The sequence below is a fragment of the Larus michahellis genome, chromosome 8, assembly GCF_964199755.1.
Source record: "Larus michahellis chromosome 8, bLarMic1.1, whole genome shotgun sequence".
NCBI classification, from domain to species: Eukaryota; Metazoa; Chordata; class Aves; order Charadriiformes; family Laridae; genus Larus; species Larus michahellis.
In genome coordinates, this window is record NC_133903.1 from 9,587,490 (window position 1) to 9,610,496 (window position 23,007).

At 39.4% G+C, this 23,007-nt stretch overlaps 2 protein-coding genes across 7 annotated transcripts in view; one reads left to right on the plus strand and one right to left on the minus strand.

The window, feature by feature from the left end:
• IQCK (IQ motif containing K) overlaps nt 1–10,860 on the minus strand; it is a 67,305-nt gene extending 56,445 nt beyond the window's left edge. For both annotated transcript variants that reach the window (XM_074598538.1, XM_074598539.1), the window contains exons 1-6: nt 10,711–10,860; nt 9,290–9,345; nt 8,439–8,562; nt 6,474–6,571; nt 616–668; nt 367–444 (exon numbers count right to left, since the gene is read on the minus strand). In XM_074598538.1, the coding sequence (XP_074454639.1) occupies nt 367–444; nt 616–668; nt 6,474–6,571; nt 8,439–8,562; nt 9,290–9,345; nt 10,711–10,753 (452 nt within the window). In that variant the 5' untranslated portion in view covers nt 10,754–10,860. The remainder of the gene's footprint in view (nt 1–366; nt 445–615; nt 669–6,473; nt 6,572–8,438; nt 8,563–9,289; nt 9,346–10,710) is intronic.
• On the plus strand, nt 10,240–22,552 carry KNOP1 (lysine rich nucleolar protein 1). 5 transcript variants are annotated; one of them, XR_012588807.1, is made up of 6 exons: nt 10,809–10,873; nt 11,899–13,333; nt 17,065–17,133; nt 17,635–17,712; nt 20,081–20,984; nt 21,538–22,552. XR_012588807.1 is itself a non-coding variant. In XM_074598533.1 (5 exons), exons 2-5 carry the CDS (start codon nt 11,900–11,902, stop codon nt 20,390–20,392), a joined length of 1,893 nt encoding a protein of 630 aa, XP_074454634.1. In that variant the 5' UTR covers nt 10,240–10,373; nt 11,899; the 3' UTR covers nt 20,393–21,967. The 5 variants fall into 5 exon arrangements, 3 of the variants coding, with proteins under 3 accessions (XP_074454634.1, XP_074454636.1, XP_074454635.1); XR_012588806.1 differs by having other exon boundaries at nt 20,081–20,574; nt 21,538–21,967; XM_074598533.1 differs by lacking the exon at nt 10,809–10,873 and adding an exon at nt 10,240–10,373 and having other exon boundaries at nt 20,081–21,967.
• Nucleotides 22,553–23,007: the final 455 nt, after the last annotated feature.

Here is a 23,007-nt window from a genome sequence, read left to right on the forward strand (position 1 = left end):
GAAGAATTTCTAGACTGTATATATATCCTCAAAGATTTCCATAGTAGGAAGCAGCATTGAAAACACTGCTTTGCTCCTTAGGACAAAGATATTCATAATACTGTCAGACTATTCGAATGCACTGCACTCTACAATTAAAATGCTTAAGAATTCTAAACTAATTTCTCTGTGAATAATTCTGCTACAAAATACCTTGTAACTAATACACTACCAAGTTAGAAAGCATCACATAGTTCTTTGTCGCACGCAGTAAAGGCCATTTAGAGGGCACAATTGTAACGCATTGAAGCTCTATTACTTTTTTGGAATAGCAGGGGAAAAAGAATAAAAGGAAAAAAGGTTACTCTGAGTACTGCAATAACTTACTGGTCCTTTAGCCAGTCGTTAACAAAAGGAATGGAAAAGAATTCTGTGAATGATTCATCTTTCCTCTTTGGGTTCTTGCTGATAACAAAAAAACAAACAAACAAACAAACAAAAAAAAGAAAACAACTCCTATTAATTTAAATTGTAGTTATTCAAATACCTTGATTCAGGCAAATGCCAAGGATTCAAATGCCTTTGAATCATTGAGCATAATTAATTGTAAAAGTCACAATTAACTAATTAACTTACTTGTATAACCACTCAGTTAGGAAGTCACAGGCAATAAATTTGGTCCTTTTTTTCTAAAGATAGAAGATAGGTTCAAATTATTTATTAGCTTTGGATTGGTCACATGTTTTTACTACTGGAGAGGAACAGAAGCTAAATTGAATGCTTTTATTAAATAAAATATACAGTACATTACTCTGTCTACTTTAATATTGCTACTGCCAACAGCCAGTGGCTCGAGCCAAAATTTTAGAAATTTTGTGGAATGCTTTCAAGTCAAGTAAAAAATGAGTGAGAAAATTCTACATATACTATCTTGATATTTGCTGCAGCATGGCTACAACAAGTACCTCTGAATGGTGTTCTTTCTACATGGCAATCTCATTGCAAAGAAATTAACAGAACTCATTTATGAAAGTATGGTGTAAATTACTCGCCATTTTGTTCAAAGTTCTATTATCATACTTAAAATATTTCATTGCTTCCAAGGCACAGAAGGAACACTGGTGAAATATTGTTTCCTCCTGCATGGAACCAGCTTGAAGGCGCTGTGAATACTTAAGACCCACAGACAGCGGAGTATTGCATGGCTGCTCAGACAAAATCATCTGTTGGGGAGTCCAGAAAGGAAGGCAGAAACAAGGCACATGTGTATCCACAAAACAGATACCATGGACATTACAGAGAATCAGTTAAAAAGTTCAAAGCCTGGAGCTTTGGCACAAAACGTTTGTGCTCTTTGCTCCTGGTTCTAAGACTACTTCACCACCAAAGAGAATTCTGCAAAATGCTTTGCCACTGGTTATCCTTAGTGACTCATGCTGCCAGTACCTGTTTACCTGGACAGCACTGCATGCTGTAAAATACTTCTTGAGCTCAAAATTCAAAGCATGAATTTCGGTCAATACAGAATTGATTAGGGCCTTCCTTTTCTTAGAGATTTCCTTTCCACGTTCCATCTTTACAGATTTAATGTATAAATGAGTACAGGTGCTTATTCTGCTTATCACAAACCAGCGTAACCATGGTGTGGAGAATATAACGTAGACTTCTGGTCGGAATAACAGAAGAGCTTGACTAGTATCTGAACCTCTCACATGAGGTGTGCTATGGATGTACACAGCCAGAGAGCAAACACTAAAAGCCATTAAGCCCCTGCAGAACAGAAACACTGAGTGCTTTATCAAAATAGCAGCCATTTAGCTGGAAACGTAATGCATGACAAATTACTTTATTCTATGCATTATCCTCATGATCTGTGTTTCTCCCTGTGCTACAAAAATATGATGCAAAAAGGACTGGGGGATGTGAACAGAGAGGCAGAAAAAATGTGCTCCACGTGGTGTAATTTGAAAGAATTTGGGATATTAGCACATGGCATAATTTGGGGGTCAGTGTATTACTTCAGCCTCAGGTGAAGCGGAACATTATGTGAGGTGCTGACTGCACAGCAAAGAATACTGGGTAGTCATGTAGGTAGGGGATGACAAACGTGAAGTTTGGAGCTAGACTGCACAGCACTCCTAGATGATACCCAGGAAAGCTTTTGCTTTTCTAAGTGAATCTTATCCTTGGCAGACATACTGTCTGACTCCCACAGAAAAGAGAGTGAACTTCTTTTCAAAAAAAGCAGAACAGAAAAAGAGAATAACACAAAGCAATTATCAGTGCTGAACCTCACGTGCCTTTATGGTCGGTTTCATGACAACAAAAGCGTTGGGGTTCACATTAGAGTGCTGGGCTGCCAAGAAACACATCTCTTTAAGGAATTTTCACACTTGTCATGCTAATACCAGACACTGTTTCAAGAAGCCAAACACCTAAGCTTCAAGAGACCAACACCTTCACTGGAGAGCTTTCTACAGGTCATTTCAAATGTTAAATGGACAAATTTTGACTTGAACAGAATCTGAAAACAAATAGCAGAGTCTGATTGTCTTTGTACAGCTATTCTCAATCACAGTATGAAATTGGGTTCTATTACTTAGTGAATTGTTTCAGAGAATAAATTCTATACTTTGACAACAAAATTCAATTTAATCTAGCAGTTGTAATTTAATCTGTTTTAAGTAAATTGCTTTTCCTTTGCAACAGGAAAAAACAATCAGAACAGTGTTGTCAAAACAGTCATGACCAAAGGAATCAAATTCATCTTGCTTTATCCTTGTTAGATCCAGTGAAGTTACCAGGGAGGAATTCGGTCAAACTGAATATTTTTTTAACTTTGTTATTTTTTTGCCAGGAAACAGTTCACTTTGCTGGTGAATTAAATCATTAGTTGCGCAGCAGTCAACATTTATAGAAAGGAAAAAATGACATAAATTGACCTGCCTTTGACACATTCCTCCTATGCTACATGAATCAGGATAATCACAGGAAATATCTGCACAATGTGCATTGTTAACCTGCAGATGTGTTTATAAACTACTCAGAATTCATTTTCCATTTTTCAGTTTAAATACGATGCACTTGGTAATAATAATACAAAAATACCGATAAGCAAGAGATGGCAAAGTCATTCGGAAACCTTCTTCCATTCACTTTCCCTGATCTATCATACTTTTAAATACAATATATTCCATTACAGAATCTGATACAGAATCCTCTTTCTGTGATTGCTAACTAGAAAGAAAAGTCAAAGTTATGTTAATGAAAACATTTAAACATTGTTCAGTTTTAATGCTGAAAAATGAATGCATTAGTCAGTACTCATGCGAGAAAAGATTTAAGAAAATAGTCTTTCCCCTGGAGACATTTGACAGCAGATAGGGCAAAGCACAGGAGAACTTATGGTAGGGGAAAAAAAAAAATCAGCAAGGGAATACACTGGGCAACCTAATAGGTTTTTTTCATCTCTAATTTAAAAATGAAGCTTCTGCAGACTGTTCTCATATTTATATGAGTTTGAAGTTTGCAAATATATCTAGCAGCTGGTGCTTTTTCTACGTTTTTGCTTTTCAGACTTTTCATGTGGACTACATAACGCAAGAGAGACTATCTTAAATGAAATGTTTAAATTGTATGTTTCTGTATCACCTTCCAAATAAGATCTTGCAGATTTCTTTCCTACACAAATGTCCACTTTCAGCATAACTGTCTCCCTTTCCTGACTTTCACATCTGATTCTACAATTCTTCCTTTCCAGACATGGATGTATCTCTTCTAATCTGTTCCTTGAATTCCTCTGTTTGTCCCATGATCTGCTCTCCCTTACCACAATTTCAATTGCTAAACAACTCTCCTACTTAATTTTTCATTCTCTTCTCATTCATCTTCATTCCCCTTCAAAACATGAAAACCTTTAGTCTCTCTCATCAAAAAACCACTCTTCATTCTCCCTCACAGTTCCCTCTCTCTTCTCCCAGGCTTACTCGATGTTGACTGCAGTCAGTTTGATTATTCCTCCCTTTCTTCCAGTGCTTAATCTTTTTATCTTCCACTGGTCTTTTCTATACAGCTGCCCTTTACAGGCTTTAATGACTCATGTCTAGCCAAAATTCAAACCCAATATTCTGTTCTCATCCTTCATGATTTCAGTTAGCTTAATCACAATTAATCATGTTCCTCTCCTGTTCTCCCATGAATTCCATGAATGTTTCTACTCTTTGTTCTCCTCTTAGTTTTTGAAGATATCTTCTGGTGTGTTTATCGCAAAATCCTTTCTCCCTGTCCCTAATTTCCTCTGAGTTTCTAAGGGCTCTGGTTTTGATCCTAAAAATCAGTTCCAGTTATTGCACTAACCATTTTAATATAAATTATAGCACGTTTTTTTTCTCCAAATCCATATGGAACAACACATTTCTTATGAAAAAAAAGTATAATTAGAAATTACATATTTAAGTCAGATAAGGAAACAGAATGTCCAAGTACAAGCACCTGGACAGAATGGAAAAGAACACAAATATTCAGTTATATGGCAAGCATAAAGAGCTATTGTTTTACTAGTTGTTGTTCAAAAGGAGGAAGAAGTGATGTCACAGTGGAAAATGATCATCTGATATAAGCTTGCTTTCCTAAACTTGGTTCCCCGATAGCAGGACATCTCTTCATTTAACAACAAAAAATCACTTACTGTCTTTTTCATAAGATGTGCTTATTTTTGTGAAGCTTCTGTACATGAGAATATACTTGTTTTTATTAGTTTACTGTAAAGCAACACACAAACCCATACAAAATCCATTTTCAGAACAGATACTTTCTAATCTAGATACTATTGAAGCTCTGAAAAATGTCTCAGATTAACAATAGACAAAGTAACCTTAGATTCGTCCTGAGTTTGAAACTTAAATATTTCTAAGAATTCTCATATTTTTGTATTAAGTGCTGTTTTATTGCCTTCAGAAATATGTAACATCTATCAAGGTCTATATTTTAAGCTGGCTGTAAGACATGCCTTTTTCCTGTTAAAGGAAAGGCTTCCTTTAAAAAAAAAAAAAAAAACACGAATCAATACAGATTTCATTAAAAGTGTGATGAATAATATATATGTTCAATCTGATCTTGGCTAGGTAATGTAAATGTGATGGCAGGAATGATGTACAGAGATGTCATGCCATAACGACATGTAAATGAACCATTTTCCTACTCCACCTCTATTAATCATAGATTATAAACACATATACACACATCTGTAAATCAATCCGTTTATAGACACATACCAATCTGACGAAGACAGCAAAAACTGAAATAAGTTACTGTTATTAAATGTACAGATTTGGATTTGAAATGCAAGTTTGGGGTGTCCGCCGAAGCATGGTAAGCTTTATGTATTTTTAGCTGTGCCAGGCATGCACAGGCCAGTGGCAAACAGCACACATGCAATTTTTACAAAGCGTTCCACAATGGCTGTCATCATACATACACGTCTGTAAGAGGAACTCAATGTCAGTAGCTAGACAGGAGGTAGCTCAAGATCTAAGATGATTCATAACCCACCAGTAACACAAAGCACAGACTGTATTCCACAGATGTGTATGATGTAGACAAAGGGAGATATTTTAATTGTCATTTATATTAATTGCTCTTTATATTATGAAGCCGCATGTAAGAGGAGGGTCAGCTACAGGCACAAAAACACAGAGAAGTTTTACATTGGAAAGTGTGGATGACAGGCAGAAAGCTGGAAAGAAATAGAAAAATAATTACTTCCATGGTTGAAAAAAATAGCAGAAATGATGGAAGACCCCACAACTCCCAGTACCTAATCTATTGCTGGGGGGTCTGTGAGTTAGGCTACGGTGATACAATGAGCTTTATTTTGCACCACTTTCTAACACTTTTTTAAGAATTCCCTATATACAATGAAGAATGTCTCTCTAGTGTATGTGTGTCTACACACACATACACTGAAAACAAATCTATAAAAATATATGTAGCAAACAATGATTTTTAAAATACACAATTTTGATAAGCTCATTAATGCTGAATACCCTGCTTTCCAATTAAATACAATTCACGTAGAATGTTAAAAAGCTAAAATACAAAATGTCTATTAGGATGCCAGACCAGCAAAAATAATTGAGTAATGATGTAAAATTCAAGTTCTTTATGTCAAATGAGTGATCACCCTCAAATGAGTGATGCACATTAATCTGAAAGGAAGGCTGTTTCTCTAAAATACACTATTTAGGCTAGATAAAAGTGGATATTTAAAGAGGATTTATTGTGAATTAGAGATTGTCGTAATTATCGAGTATGTTCTGACTTACTGGAGAAAATAATACCCAAGATCCAAGATCAGATCCAAAACAACTCATGATATGTTATTTCGTATTATTGTGGTTGGTTTTCTTGCAAAAGACCAAATAAAGAAATCCTGCCTGTGAAATAAAAGGCTGTAACTTCCTGCCATTTATTTGAACTGAAAACTAAAAACTAACCTCAAAACACTTTTCCTTCTTTGCTCGATGCAGAAGTTCAGCCATTCCAGGTAAAAGTACTGGAAATATGTAACACTCTAAGTATTCTCGAGGAGAACCTGTGCAAAACAATACAACTTTCACTTACAGGTAAGCACTTAGATTTCACAAAAAGACGAACATTAGATATCATAAACTAAGTATCAGTTATTTTATCAATACCATCACAGCTTGAACTAAACAGATTCATTCCGTTCAGATACAGCCATGGATCTGTCTTTGCTTCTCTTCTGCCAAGACAACATAAACTTGAGTAAATTTCAAACTAAAGGTGCATCAACACCACAAACTACAGTGCGCCTCAGAGATGTCACTTAGTTTTAAATGACTAAACTCAGACACCAGAAGCAGTTTAGCCATGGAAATGAAAAGCAATGTGAACTAATTTACCCTGACAGAAAGAAAAGTAAATTAGCCTGCACTGAACTCAGTGCTGTTACAGCTAGACCGCTTTTGGTATCTATCCTCATGCCCTTTACAATCTGCAGTAACAGAGCTAGTAAAAAAACTGATTTTCTGGACAGAGGAAAAAACAAAGGTTACATTTCAGTGGTGCTGTGATTTCTTTCTCATAATTACTTCCTACTTGCCACATCCTTCAGAAATTTGAACATGACTCCATATACCCAATTTTTCACCTTAAGAGGGCTGTGTAGATTGGCATCTCTCTCTTACGTTTGACTGCACTGCCCTTACATGAGGTCTACTTATCATAGTGCCCATGTGCTCACACACATTGGCATTGCTGAGTTCCAGGCAGAAGAAAGCGGCTGCATTCAGCGATGCCAGAACCCAGCAGTGCTATTGCCCATGCTGTAGGTATAGCCTAACGGCTACATGCTTGCTCAAGTGAGAGACTCAAGCCCTGTCTCCTTCTCAGCTTTTCCCCCACATCTCTGTCTTCCCCTAATGGGACCTTTCACCATCAACATATAAAGTGGGTTAAGTGGAGGAGCCTTCTACCCCTTCCGATGAAGGCACTGCACATGGAGGAACTCAAGTTCACTGGGCCAGGGGGAACAGGGAGCACAACCCTGTATGAAGCCGTAAGAGCACTTCCATCAGAAAGGCGAGCAAAACAAAACCTGTTAGGATCCTAGACAAGCAGGGGTGGCTTATCGGCTGCAGTGCTGTCCTTGATTTAAAGCCAGACTGCCTGCTATTCAGCAAATATTCAGGTTTTGGTGTGGTCAGTAAAGATTAACTCACAGAAGCGTTCTCTTCTGGCACAGCTGAAACACTGAATTTATTCTCTGCTTTATACCTTTAATTGGTTCATATCCTGCCAGAAAATGTTCCTGATTGGAAGGACATTATATATATAAAAGCCAAGGGTAACACTGCTTCTGACTAGCAACAGGAATTCCTAATGAGCAAAAATTAATGGAAGAGAAGACAAGACACCAGCGAGGTCTAAACTGCATAATAAAAATACATTGCTACTTAGTAAATTTTATAAAGTATTAAAATTGATAAAAATGGAAGAACAAAACTTTAGAGCTGTTTCCATTCTGATTTGTAATCAGACAGGCAAAGATAGTACTTTGAAAGCAGTTTTCAAACTCAATTGCCTATTTAGTCTATTGATCCTCATTTTGCATTATTAAATTAGAGGAAGAATGGCTTGCCTTTTGCTGATTTAAGTGGCTAAATAAAAAGTCACTTATTCCGAAGAGAACAGAACTACCTTAACAGCTAGACTAGACAATGCTACTGATTTGTAGTGCACCATTTGAGCTTTCTTCCATTGACCAAGCGGCCAAGCTGGCTCCCTGTTTACAGACCAGGAGACTAATCGTGCAAATTCTACTTTAGAAAAGGTGGTGTAGCTGTTAACACTTTAAATTCAACAATGACAAACCCTTGTCAAATGCAAGAAACATAATCACAGCACAGCAGGGTTCAAGATAATATACTCCTACTTACATGTTTTCGGATCAGGTGGTTCTGGAAAGGGGGCTGTCTCAGCCATGGGAAGCAACGGTTGGACAACAGTATCAGCTGCAGGGGCTGAATAGAATTGTTCCATACGTAATGCCTCCAAAGACACCTGGTCAAGATAAATGTAACCTATGTAAATACCCCAATCAGGCTGTAAAAAAATATAGAAGCCAATTCAACAGAAAAAATTATAAGGTCAGTTTAAAAAAATATGGAATTATAATTTCTAATTTAAATATTATTTCAGGATTCTCTGAATAATTTAAGAGAAAGAATTACACTTTAAAAAAATTCTGCAGTTTCCAGCACAATAAAAACATCCAAACCTAACAGAAGGTATATGACTGCTTTTAAGAGAATATGATGAGATAACACAATTTACAGGTTTTGATCAGGTTCAATTCCACTAATTTCAATGGTCACATCTAAGTGACATATCTCATATGTGAAATTGAGGCATAACTCCCTCGCTGCGCTTGCTCCCCCCTCCTGCATATTTCAGTACTCGGTCTGTTTGCAACTCCACCAAAAGGAGATCCTTGCATGCTTCAGAGTCCTGCCTTCGGAGGAGACAGTCGCAGCAAAAAGACAGCAAGATGCACAAACTAAACACAGCTGGCAATCTAATTTTAGCCTAGCACTACCCAAGCTGCTTTAAATAAAAGTAATGATTTGGAACATTACATTTGTTGATTCATAAAAGTTGTTTGCAAAATGTAGTTTTGTTTTCACTTTATGAATTAGGCTATTCTGCTGGTACCTAATTTTCCCATTTAGTTATTTAAAAATCTTTTAAAACCAGCCCTATGCAGATTTTTTACTTGAACTATACTCACAGATCCACATTCTGATTCAGGAACATCTGGAAATTGAGGCTGTTCTGCTTCGTACTCTGAAAGTAAAAAGAAGTACATTTATCCAGAAGACTTTAAAAACATATTTATTTTTCTCCTAAACAAACATTACTTTCTAAAGGTACTTACGCTGGTTTGAAACAATAAAAATTAGTATACAACAAATATTTGTTTAACATGAAATCAAATGTTTTAAAACAAGCGAGAACTTTAGAGCCTATTGTCTTGGCTTTAAGTCAAGTTCAAGGTTCTCAGTAATAAAAGAACCCTTTATTGGGAAAATTTTTTTAACCAAGATAATAATTTAATTTAAGGGCAGATGCTTGCACAGAATTAACCATTATTTTTATTAGTATATAATAGTGCTTTTCAACTTGAATTCCCCCATAAGCAACTAAATGCTCAGGACATGACATTAAAAAAAAAAAAAAAAAAAAAAGAAAAAAGCAGTACATGACCTACACAGATTACTGGGTGAATCAGGATAAGAAAAATAAAGGAGGAGGACAATGACCCTGGTATGAAAAAAACTTACAGATTACACAATACAGAAAATTCTTACAGCCAAACTCAGCAGGTTTACCATTCTACCATTAGAATTAAGAGATTTACTGGCATCGCTCCTTCCATGTCTAGTACAGATGCCTCAGCTGAGTTTTATTAGAATAATGAAATTTATTCCTACATTTATAATAGCCGTTTCAACACAAAATACCTACTTCAAGGCATTCTAAAGCATTAACTGAAGAGAACCCCATTTGGAAACCGCAGAACTACAGCGTGGGTCTTTCAGCTTCCTGATCAACCTCAATGCTCTCACGTTAGGAAAAGACCAAGACTTTTGCCATTATCACCAGACTCTGATAACAAAAGTTTTGTATTAATTGACCTTGCGCAATAGCGATAACATTGTCACCTCTCTGCTTTCCTAAAGATAATCCAAGTCCGTTACCAGGATCCAAAGTGAATCCAGATTACTGCATAGTAAACCAGAGGCCGTGGCACCATTGCAATAAGCTGGACAATAAACTGGACCTTTCTGGCCCCACTGGCAGCAGAAACAAAGGTATGTTTCTGTCAGAAAATGACCGCAGTGAGAAGTAACGCAGCGCTCGGCAGCTGAGACGCTCTGGGGCTCGCTCCCAGCGGTGAGCAGGGCGGTGTTTAGCACTCTTCTCCCGGCCGGTACAGCCAAGGCCGCCGCAGGGCCGGCTGCGCTCCCGCCTCCACAGCACTGACTGGGGAACGGCAAGAGCCCGGCGCCGGCCTCGGCCCGGCCGGCAGCGAGGAGCGGCCGTGAAAAGCCCCGGGTGACCGAGCGGCAGCTCCGGCGGCCCGCCCGGGGGGTCCGTCCCCGCGGGGGTGCAGGGCCGGGCCCGGCCCGGCGGGAGAGGCGCTCCCACCTGCGCACACCCGCTGCCAGAGCCCGCCCGCCGCCATTGCCATTGCCGCCGCGCCGCGTTGTCACGGCAACGGCTCCGCCAGTCCCCGGCGCGGGGCGGGCGCGGCCGCGTTCCCCTTCCGGGTCGGCGCGGGGCGGCGGGCGCTGCACGTGGGCGGCGGCAGGTAAGCGGCGGGCGGCGGGGCCGGGCCGCGCCGCCTCAGGCCGCGGGGCGGGGACGGGGCGCTCCCACCTAACGGGGGAAGAAGCGGAGCGGGATGGGGGATGCTCTGCCGCCCCTTCTCCGCCCCCGCGCCGGGTGGGTGCACCGAAATCGGGTTCGGTCGGCGGGGGGGGCGGCCCCTCCGCAAGCCTGGGCGGCCCTGGGCCGGGCTCCCCCCGGCACAGGCCGGCAGCGAGGGCAGGGGGGGCGGGCGGCCCTCACGCGCATCTGCTGGCGGTATTTGAACCCCACCGTGCCTGCAGATACAAGTATAGTATGGCATACTTGGACTTTTTTAAAGAATTTTAAGAGGGTGTCTTGTAAGAGGCACTTAGAGAAATCCTGTGGATTAGTTATTAAGAGATGGGAAACCAAGTAGGAATAAATAGATCTCTCAGCAAAGGCAGGGAGCGTCACCAGGTGGGTCCCAAAGGCCTCTCTGCTGTAACCTGCTCATAGGCATAAATATCCCGGAAAGGATGCGGATATAGCCAGGACGAGAAACCCCAACAGAAGCAAATTCAAGGTAATGACTGAGGTGCCTTAAATGGATCTTGTAATGCAAAGTGGGCAATAAAGTTCAGTGTTAAACAAGTGAAAAGTCAGACATACATGGAAAACCACCTTAACTATACTTACCAATTTATATATGTGTGTATGTCTTGTCATTTAGGAAAGAGAGGGTAGATATTTCTCTCAAAATATCATGCTGGCAGCTGTCAAAAAGACAAATAGGAAGTTACAAACCAACTAGGACAGCAATAAAGAACAAGACAAAAACATCACCTCTTCACCGCTCCAGCAGACTGTATTTTCAGTGCTGCCATGCAGTTCTGGTTCCCTCCCATCACAGAAAGCAGACTGGGAAATGGGAAGAGTGCCAGGGACAGTGCAAGGTATGGGGTGGTTTCAGAATAAGACCAAATAGACTAGGACTTGCGTCATCGTGTTGAAGCGGTGCGCTAACAACTTAATTTCATTTTTTAGAATGATAATAAAGAAAAAGAGAAAAGAAGTTCACGTGGAACCTGTACAGAAAAAGAAAAATGTGAAAAGTGGCAGGAGCCATATTATCATCAAAGGTGGGGAAGATGTTCAAACTGTCATTAAAACTGAGGATGATGACCAGCTTGAGACAAAAACAAAGGTAAGGAAAAAGGAAAACTTAAAAGAAGATGACTGTTTACACCAACTGGAACTGAAGAAGAAGAAGAAGAAAAACAAGAAAAAGAAAGTTGACTCTGAATTACTGGAAGAAGCACATTCAGAAAGCTTTGTGAATGTAGGAGGCCATCCGGATTCCAAACCTCAAGAAGAATCAGAGGAAGAAATTAAAATTCTCAAAAAGAGGAAAAAAAAAGTTCAATGTCATTCCTCCTTATCATTGGAGAATAATGAGACTAGTGATGCAGAGCTTTCAAATCATCATACAGATGGTACTAAGGAAAACGAATTTGCTTTTAAAAAAAGCAGAAAAAATACTGCTTTGAATTTGGAATTGGATGATGAAGTACCTAAGAAAAAAAAGGAAGTAACTAAGAAAAAAAAGAAGAAAGACGATTTTTCATTAGAGGACATCCAGGACAACGAACATAAACAGTCTGAAAAAGTTCGTAAAAAACCACACAAATACATTTCAGAAGAAAAAGCTTTTACTGGCGAAAACCATGGAACAGATATTATCCAGAATGATGGGGAGAATTACGTGAGAAGAAAGAAGAGGAAGAAAAAGAAAGATAAGTCCATCTCCTTTTTATCACCAGCAGATACTCGGGACAACATCTATGGAGTTCCCGACAGCCCCATTGCATTAAGAGACTTCAGAAAAAGGCAAAGAAAGAACTTCCATGAAACTGCATTCACAAATAGAGAGGAAGAGGATGCTACTGAGAACTCCGGAAGTATCAGAGAGACCAAGAGGAAGAAGAAGAGAAGCAAAGATGTTTCTTCCTTAACATGCGAAGATGACCAAGGCTACAGTCACAGAGTTCCTGATAAGCATCTCCCTGCACAGCAAGAAGTTGAGTCTGAAGAAAAAGAGCTTTCTGGAAAAAAATGCAGGAAGACTATCAAGGGTAATAATGAATTAATTGAGAAGAAAAAGAAAAAGAAGATTCAGAAAGAGGAGGAGGAAACAACATATTCAAAAGTTTCTTTAAGCAATGACAGTGTATCGAAAAGCCAAAAAATAACGCTACTAGAAAGCAATAAAAAGAACAAAGAGAGTGAGATGAAGCGAGCTGAATGTGTCGCAGAGAATGTTGTAGATAGGGTATTATGCATGAGTAATCACACGCTCTGTGACAAAAAAAGGAAAAAAAGAAAAAAAGAAGTACCACAGGACTCTGCTGAAGAACAAGGTTCACAAGCAAATCCAAAAAAGAAAAAGATCAAAAGTGAAGACATGGGAAATAAGGCACTGGTAAGTTGTAAAGAAGAGCGTATCTTTGCGCCCTCCTGCTAAGGAATTGAAAGCTTTTTAGGTAGGCAGTTCCCTATTTTGCAGGCTGTTCTGCCTGTTCAGACCCTTAGGTTACATCTTAGTTTTTGAGAAGTGGCATCAGCTGATCTGTTGATTTCAGCACAGAATAGTTGTGAAACACAGGAGAGTATTTTTTAAAGCCTACTGCTGCAGTCATCTAGTGTTTCAATTGTGAAAATGTAAAATGTGTAAATCACATATTAGAACTAACAGCAAGTATTGGCACAAAAAGAAAACTAGTACGTACAGTCATAAATGCCCTTCTGTCCCTCTTTAAGTTAGTTGCTCTTAGCAAAGTGACAACACTCCTATAAAACAGGATTTTAATACATGTCATTTAACCTTGGCAGGTTGGTCACACTGGCAGCACGAGTGTATCTCGTGTTTATTAGACTTTTCCTCAAGCTTTTGCTGCTGTTGCTGCTGAAATTGCGTAGTGTTAGAAGCAAGGGGGGAAATTTAGCCAAAAGCTGTTGTCTAACTTGGACAAAACTTCAGAGAAAACCCTAAGAATCCTAAGTGTAGACTAGGGCTTGAGCAGAGATGTATACATTCTGATAGAAAAATACTAGAGAACAACCTAAACACAAATTCTTCATTTAAAAAATAAATCTATGCAAGAAAATAAATAGATATAAGAGCTGTGTAAATTATAACTGAAGGTAACTGGAATTGTATCCAGAGTGACTGTTAAAGGAAATCTCATCCCAGAGCCTTGCAGTATTGCCATTTCTGAGGTGAAGCAAACATGGAGTGGAACTGATACAGAGGTTTCTTCTTTGATTTTTTTCCCCCCAAAATTACAGTATTAAGATCTGGTTTATTGCTTTAATTTTTTTTTAACTTTCTTCTTTTTTTATCTGATTACGGTCATATTTTAAAGCTCTTCAGTTGCCTATAGTTAGTACCTACATGCCTAACCTCTGTTGTTGTCATTGGGAATTAAGCTGCGAGATGCTCAGAAATTCAATAGGTATCTATCTGTATTTTTAGGTGCTTAAGCAACTTTGAAAACAGCTCATTGCAAGTCATCAGGAGCGTGTTGGGTTTTTTTCACAGGTAATGGGAAACTGCACTCCAGTTGCTTTTTATCAAGAACTTTGAATGCTTGGCTTGCTTAAAAGTCAAGCTCTAGTTAATGAAGCATCATTAAAGATTTTCGTAAACCAGGGCCAGAGCGCTAGCTGCCTCTCTAGCTGCCTCTCAAGCACACTTCTTTGTGTGCTTTGCTTAGTTATGCACTCACGTGTGCAGTTTCTTCATGTTCTGTGGAAATCTTGCAGCTTTCCAGGGTCTAGCGCTAATAAATATAGATTTATTTAAGCAGGTTCTTCAGCCTTCGTGGAGACACAGGTAGAGGCTTTTTCCACAAAGGTCTGTGTTGGAGTGTGTATGCTTATCAATCATTAGGTGAGCAGATGCTTGGGGCTTTTTACTGAGGTTTCTCCTTTTGACCTTTCAAAGGACAAGGTGGTTTTGTTGCTGGAATGTATTTTCTAATTAAATTGACATTGTCTTCTTGAGACTGTTAGACATTATTTGGATTCTTGCAGCTGCTCCCATTCTGTGGAGACAAGCCTAACAACGAGTAAACTTGCATGACAGTGGTGACCAATTACAATGGAAAACACAGCAAATACCTTGCAAACAACTGAGGAGAAGGGTGATGCATGTTTTATTTCTCTTCCCTGTATTCAGCTCGGTCCTTTAATAATAAAAACTACTTCAGAGAAATTCTCCCGAAGACTGAGAAGTCCGGGTCAATCAGTTATAGAGAAATATAGTTCCTGCCAGGCCAAAAGACACTGCTGTAATAAATGGCTGATAATGTTGGACTTGCATTTTACTGTGACATTTTCTAGTCTATAATGTGTCACACGCGCACATGCATGCCTTGAAAAATCCTCTGTTGGGCTTATGCAGCAAGCAAAAGAGTAAGTTTTTAAAGACAATGTGGAGTGACACCCACTTAATATCAACAATTGATGTTTTTCCCATTGGATGCTATTAGAGTCAGCTTGGTCAGAGTGAGGAGGAGTGAGGACTTGGTTTACTTCTTTGAAGTAGTTTGCTTGCAGATAGCATAATCCTACCATGTGGGAATGCGCTGCCCCTTCCACGACGCTGGGGGAAGACTGGCAGACCTCCAGAGAGGGGTAGTTTTTGCCAGGCAGTAGCCTTCAGCAGGTCAGCGAGGTGCTGTGGACCAGCAGGGATGGGGGTGCGCCCTTCCTCCTTCCTTGTCTGCTGCTTGACCTTCCAGCTAAAAAAAAAAATAAATACATTGCAGCTGTTTGCAGAATCGTGTCACAGCAGTTTTCCTGCTTGTTTTAAGACATCTGAAAAGACAGTACCAGGCCATCTAGAAGTAAATTGGGTTTTGTTTTTACTTTTTTTTTTTACTTTTTGTTTTTTTTTCTTATCATCCAAGAGAATGAGCTCTCCTTATTGCAGACGGTGTTCTCACACTTTTAATGGTGCGTGTACTTGTGTGTGTGTGAAATCAATGTATAAAAGGTAGCTTTGGAAAACGAGGTAATTTTTATTCACGTCTTTAAATAAACCTGCAAACCTTCAAAAAAGTAACAGCAGCTTCTGCCGACAGAAGTATGTTACAAATCTTCCTTGTCTTAGTGTTCCCTGGCTATTTCATGCTTGGATTATTACGTTAGCTGTATCAATAGATCTTCACTTTGGCCACCTTTTCCAGGCTGGTCTAAAGCTTATGGCTGTAATTTACCACTATCCTGGACTTATTACTTATCCTGTAACACTGGATGCCCAAAAATCTTATCCTTATTACAAATATGGAAAAGAAAGGCTGAGGGGAGTGATCTAGAAATGCCAGTCAACGGGAGCAAAAGCCGCTGAAGGGCTGTGCTTTGTGGCAGAGTTATCAGTGCCTGGCTGCGTCTTGTGGACTCTGCCACTGATGTACCTCCTGCCCATCCATTGCTGCCGAAGCTGCTCTGGCTCCTCACATCAGCTCCCCGTTCCTCGCTCTCCAATGCGGAACTAACGTGCTGTTTGCTGCCATTGTAGGAGACACTTTATGTATGTGTCACACCTCCCCCTGTGCTCTTTCCAGACTGGAAGCTCCTTGGGGACCATCATCTACTCTGCATTTGTACACTATGGAGCACAATGCACCTGCCTCTCCATTGGTTGTTTGGGGTTGTTTTGGGTTTTTGTTTTGTTTTGTTTTTAAGTGGCTAGTGGAATCAACATGCCTCAAGCTTTTTCTTTGCCTTCAGAGGGGCCGTTGTCTTACCACCAATTTTTAATTTATTTAACTTTCACTCTTTCTGTCCCTTTTTTTTTTAAAGTATAAATTTAAACTTCTATAAAACTGTTTAATTGGAAGTGACCCTATCTGCAGATGTTACTGTATGTGCAAGTGATGTTGGCATGTCTATTTTAATGTGTGAATTTAAAAACATTCTCTTACCCTCTTTGTTAAAAAAGGCTGTCTTCCTTGGGGAGAAAGTCTCTCCATAGAAATACACAGGTTTAATTGGTATTTCTAGCTTAGATCTGACTATTTCTTCTTGCTCCAGAACAGTACTACTGTATTGCTTAGTCTTTTTACTACTTTCACGGTCAGAGCTGGGTAAATTCTAATTAACGAGAATGGATGAAAATATTCATACAAGCCTTTTCCTGTTTTACAGGAACACATGGATGATGTAACTATTGTGCAGGAAAAAAAAGGAAACTGTGATGAAATTAACATAGACAAGGTATGCTTTGTCTTAATTGTGTAAGATTTAAAGCAAGTCAGCATTTAATGTATGCGTAGAATTTGTAACAAAAAACCTGCTTTGTTGCTTGCCTATGCCAAGATTTCCCTAAATAGAGCTGTGCTTAAAATGTGCTTTACCTTCCATGGGTTAAGTCCAAAATGCACAACTCCAGTCTATCAGAAGCTTCTAAGTAGCTTATTAGGTTAATCACGGTTTCTTTGCCTCTCACCAATGTTGGCAGTTTCAGTGTAGCTGTTACCTGCAGTTAGAAGATTAAACACATCTGATACAGCAAAATGTTCATTTAAAATACCACTAGAAAAATCATAGTCCTCATGTTGAGTGCGTAAAAGGATCACACACAACTTTAATTATCCTTGCAAAATTCTGGAGATAAGTAATGATTTTATTCTTCCCTTATCTTTTCATTATGAATTAAATTAACTGTCATTTAAGACACAGAAGATAGCGTCTTGTGCTGTTTTTTCTGTGTGCTAGGTGAGGCGGCAGGCTCTGCAAGAAGAAATTGATAGAGAATCTGGCAAAACTAAGGTTTTCAGTCCCAAAGTGGAACGGGTATGTATGAACTTAGACCTTGATCTGATGGAAATATCATGTCCCAGAGCAAGTGCCTGAAAAAAACACTGCACTCTTTTTTTGTATGTGGCTCAGGTACATGGCTTGGCACAACAGTCTTCCTTCTGACTGTAAATTTAAGGTCACGCTATGGAACAAGTCAGTACAATCCCAAAAGAGTCTGGGAGCTAACCACTGAACTTCAACAGCAGTTGGCATTTTACACAGCTCTAATTCCCATCATCAGTCCTCAAAACCAACATTTTCTCTGGTTCCTCCAGACAATGAGCCACGGCAGATTGCTACAGAAGCAATTTCTGCTTACTGTGAAATATAAATAATTCTAGGCTATGGATATAGCAGGCACTGAATTTTATCTGAATTGTTATCTGGAAGACTGCAGATATTCAGAAACAGGGGTGCACACGGAAAGGTAAAAGGCGATGACAACTCATAATGCATGTGATATTTATAGTCAGTCCTTTCCTAACTTCATCTTTCTTCCACCTATTTGAAACATCATTCTTTATGCTTTGCTTTCGCATTCTCCTCAGCCTGCCTCCTGACATGGTTACAGTAAGGTAGTGGAAACTGCTGCAGTAGTGTTTAGCAGGGCTAATCAGATGAAGGAGGAGAGTAAGCCTTACTAGTAAGTCAGGATTCTTAGTTGTTTCACAAGACTGCCAGATGCCTAGAAAGTTGGAATATACCTCAAACAAATGCCAGAAACAACTCCTGTAGGTTTTTACATAGTGGGAGGCAGACTGCAATAGCTCTGGAAATGCAACTATCTTGTAGTCTCTGAAGTCATTTAGAAAAATGACATCCTTGGCAGGGGATCTTTGTTCTTTGGTGCTGATCTGTCTCTGTTTAATAGTATGCAGAATAATAGAAGCTATGAAAACTAATTCATCAGCTTCACAAAGAATGAGCTGGAAACGCTGCAGCAAAAGCTACGTGTAGCGCCTGCCAGCAATTCCATTTAAAAAAATTATAGGGTTGGACAAGCCATAATTATTTTTGCATCTGTGCAGATGTCTCCCATTCCAAAGGGAGGACATATATATGCATGTATGTGTGTACATATCTGTCGCAGACCTGGGCTTATACAGCAACTTGTCTTTGAGCAAGGTAAAAATACTAAGGTATTATGGATAGCTTTCTTTTAATGGCAGGTATTCTGGCCTGTGATAGTGAATGGTACTCCAACCTTACATTTTTTTAACTTAAAAAAACCTGCTCCAGCTTGCCTGCAATATTGCGCAGCATGCTGTGTGTCATGTTGGCTGTCTAGTGGAGAATGACTGTTTCACGCAAGCTACAACTGTTCAGTTGGAAGGATTTCAGGCTTACATAAACACACCACTAAGCTCACGTTTTTTCCTTTGATGTAGCCAGCTCAGTCTGTTTAATTAATGATTAAACATTCTTCCATTTAATATGACCCCCCATTTTAAAGAAAAAATGGGGAGTAGCAGTCCTGCCAAAAATAGTTATAAATGACTGCATAGCTCCTAGCTATAGCTCAGGAGCCAAATAAGATCCATAGATAATGAAGCCTATTCTTAGGTAAGCCAAAATTTCATAAACTTTGTAAATCATACAACGTATCTTGGGTTATCCAGAAACGGCTAAATTCTGATTTTACTTGGACATTACCTATATTATCAGAAAGGAGCCAGTAACTGCAGACAAAAATCCCGGAGTGAACTAGTTCAAAGAATCCAGTGAAAGGCAGAGTTAAGGAATGGCAAACTGCGAGGGAGGGGAGGCTTTAAGAGTACTATATTTAGAGCTGTTGTATAAGGGTACGCTCTCAGTTTTTTCACCCTTACAATATTAGTGGTAATTAGTGGGATGAGAATGCAAGTATTAATTAAAGCATAGGAGCCAGACTGAATACTGTCTCCAAAACTAACATAGCAAAACACTGCTGAAAACAAGAGTTACTTAACTAGGCAGTAGGAAAATTAAACTGTAACGGTGCGAAGTGACAGAGTGAGAGAGGATTAAGTCTGACAGTTGTCTTAGAATAAGAGAAACGATTGGGCAATGTCTGGCTCTTTGAGCTAGGTAAATATCCAGAGAGCACAAAAGTCAAGATTCCTAAAGACAGAAGGAAAGGAGATTCTGAAAGTGCATTAAACTCTGTCTCCAGGTTAAATTAACTGAAATGCTAATGAAGATGTACTCATCCACTTTTATCATGTCCTTTGAGAGGTACTGCCCATGGAATGACTGCTTCCCTGCTTTGTCAGCCCTGTCATGTTTCTGTAGCTGGTTCTGTTGTCACAGTACACAACCAGCAATTGTCTTCCTTGGACTTGGCATTGTTTAATTTTAGTGATAACCTTGTTTTGCTTAACAGGGTACAAAGTTTGGCCAGTGGAGTACAGCTGCTTTTCAAAGTTCTGAGGAAGAAACGAAGTTTTTTAGACTGATGGGTGGCTTTAAAAAGGGCTCCGTGCCTACCCAAAATCTCTCAGCTACTACAAACAAACCGAACATGGCTCTGAACAGGGAAGGGGAGGAGAAGTTACAGCAGGCTCTGAAGATGGAATTTGATAAAGCAATGGACTTGAAGCAACACAGAGGAATCGGTCTTGGATTTCAACCTGCTGCCAACAAAAAAGTATACATAGACAAATATACAACTAGATCTATAAAATTTGAAGATTAAAATTCTGAAGTAATAACAAGAATGAAAATTCAACAGGCAGATTTATTTTCACTTTCAACATCTTTTTACTTGAAATAAAATATGAAATGTTTAAGAAATTTGATTTATGAGGCACTTTTAGTACAAATTTTCAACTGCATACGCCAGATTATGTGGAGCTGGGCCCTCACTTCAGCTAAACAGTAAGTTTTTGAAACATTTACAATGTTTTCTACAAGGCAAGGGACAGCCTCCTTCAAAGACTGAAGATATGTGGGCAATGCCTGCAACAAGTTGAAACTTAATAATTTTTTTTTAAAATACTGATTTCATAAACTTATTTTTAGCTACATCTTAGTGATTCAAAATGATTTTAGTGTTCTGTAAAATCTTCACATTTTTACACTCAGCGAGTGGTATAAAGTGGTGGCGTTTTACTTTGAAGAAAACACTGCTGGTATGCTTACAAATGTGATGAGGGGAGACAACTCAGGAAGTAGTTTCTTAAATATTAGCATCTTCATTATAATAATGAATAGTGTTGAACATCCTCTATATTTTAACTATGCTCTGGCAGTTGGATTTTCAAGCAGCAGCTGTTATCTGTAAAAAGGTAAGTGCTTTCTGGATATCAGCACCAAATATATGGATCTACACTTCCTAAATTATAGAAAGCAAGGTAATTTTAATAATGTGCTTATTGGGTGTGTTATACATCCATCTGAATGAAATTTCTAACCTCTGGATTTTCAGACAACCTGCACTTTCACTGGCTTTTTAATAAGAGTACAAAACATGAGACTGCGTTTGTGTGTCGTGTTCAAAATTCAAGGTTCCAAAACAGTCTGTGATTGTCTTGCTTGAAGTTACAAAAAGATAGAGAGAAAAAACTGTCACGTACTTTATTACTGGCTGTGCCATTGGTTGTGGGAGACAGTGCTGTCAAGTTTTAGTGTAGCTCTGGTTCTTAAACAGAATAAGGTGACTCTCTCGTATGTCCGTGCCTGCTGTAGTATAATAGTGGACAACTTGCAGGGGAACCTCGCCCCCCACCCTGAATTAGGTTAGTATCTCTGCTTACCCAGCTCATTGTTCTTCTGCCAAGTTACCTAGCCTTTTTCATAAGCTCATGCCAACTGATCTACTACATCTCTTGCTCTTTTAAGGTAACCTCAGTTTCCACAGTAGTCTTTTCCAGTGGACTGCTCTACCTGAAAGCAGCTGCCTCCAGCAGAAAATGCACTGAACAAAACACCAGTTGGTTCCAAGGCACTTTGGGCAACTCCTGAAGGGAAGTGAAAATTATGCAGAAGCTCCAGCTTAAGGGGTTGCCATGAATCCATTCCCATCACTTGCATCACTTCCTGCAGGGTCTGAACTTGTCTTTGAAGAAATCATCTCCTTTAAAGTGTCATTTAAAACCACCACTACCTCAGGGTAAGTCTGGTTTTGCACCAGTGCTCTCAAAGCTCAGCAACTGGCTTCAGCTGGCCCTTCAAGGCTTCAGTTGTTGCTTTACTTAAATTCAGGTAGTGGAGGTTCTGCTTTCTCATTTAAGGCAAATGCTGAATTCAGGCCCTCAGCTACCTGCCTGGCAAAAAAAAAAAAAAAAAAAAAAAAAGGAACAGGTAGGAAAATGTCAACCAGTGACTTCATTTAGGAGGAGGGAGACAGCACGTACAGCTTTCTGCTGCAGAGCCAGTCTTGGATGGGTAGTGACTGGTCTTGCACTGCCACTGATGAAGATGCTGAAGGTGATACTGGTCCTAGCCTTGCCTTTGGATAAGGACTCATTTTCCCATCTGTATACTGGTGTGTTAATTGACTTTGTGGGTGGCCTGGCACCTTGCTCGTGGTAACATTGTGCATATGAAAATGTCATAGTTTGAAAAACAAGACATACCTGGGGGAAAAACTGTCAGCTTTTTTCAAGCAGTCAAACTCGGTCTGGCCTGTATAGTTGCTATATACAGAAGAAAGAAGAGGTCTATAATAAGTAGAGTGCTTTAACTAAAATTACTTTTGCTCTAACGTGGAAGTAAGCCAAAAGTTTATTAGAGTTTATTATGTTAGCTTCTAAGTTAGATGCTTAGAGTTTGCTCCTGATAACTACGCAGAGTTTTCTGCCTGTCGTTGAGCTATTTTTGCACTAATAAAAACAGTAGTAAAACATTTGAAAGCATTTCTCATGGCAGTCTTGTATCAATAAAGAAACCAAAGTTATACGCTGCTCTAAAGACAACAGGCAAAAATTGGTGCCTGCATGGGGCAGAGGAGTTGTTGGGACCGTTGTAAGCCTGCTGTAAGAGTTTCCATTTCATAGATTCTGGAACAATTCCACGCTGGGTTTAGAGCAGTACATTTGCCCCTGGAGGGCAATTTCTGCCATACTACAGCTGCTTAGTGTGACCCACTTGGCGGTTTAGAGAGCTCAGAGTTTAATCCCACTTACCCAGTTCGTGGTTTTTGTTTCCAAGCCCAACAGGAAGAATCATCAAAGTGCTGTTGAGAGTTGTTTTGTGCAGCTGCAGCAAGAAGGAAAGCTACACTGAAGTGGGACGTGATAGCATGTGCAATACTGTCATTTCATTATCTGTGCACGCTTTATGCAGAATTATTAAGGAAAGTCAGTATAA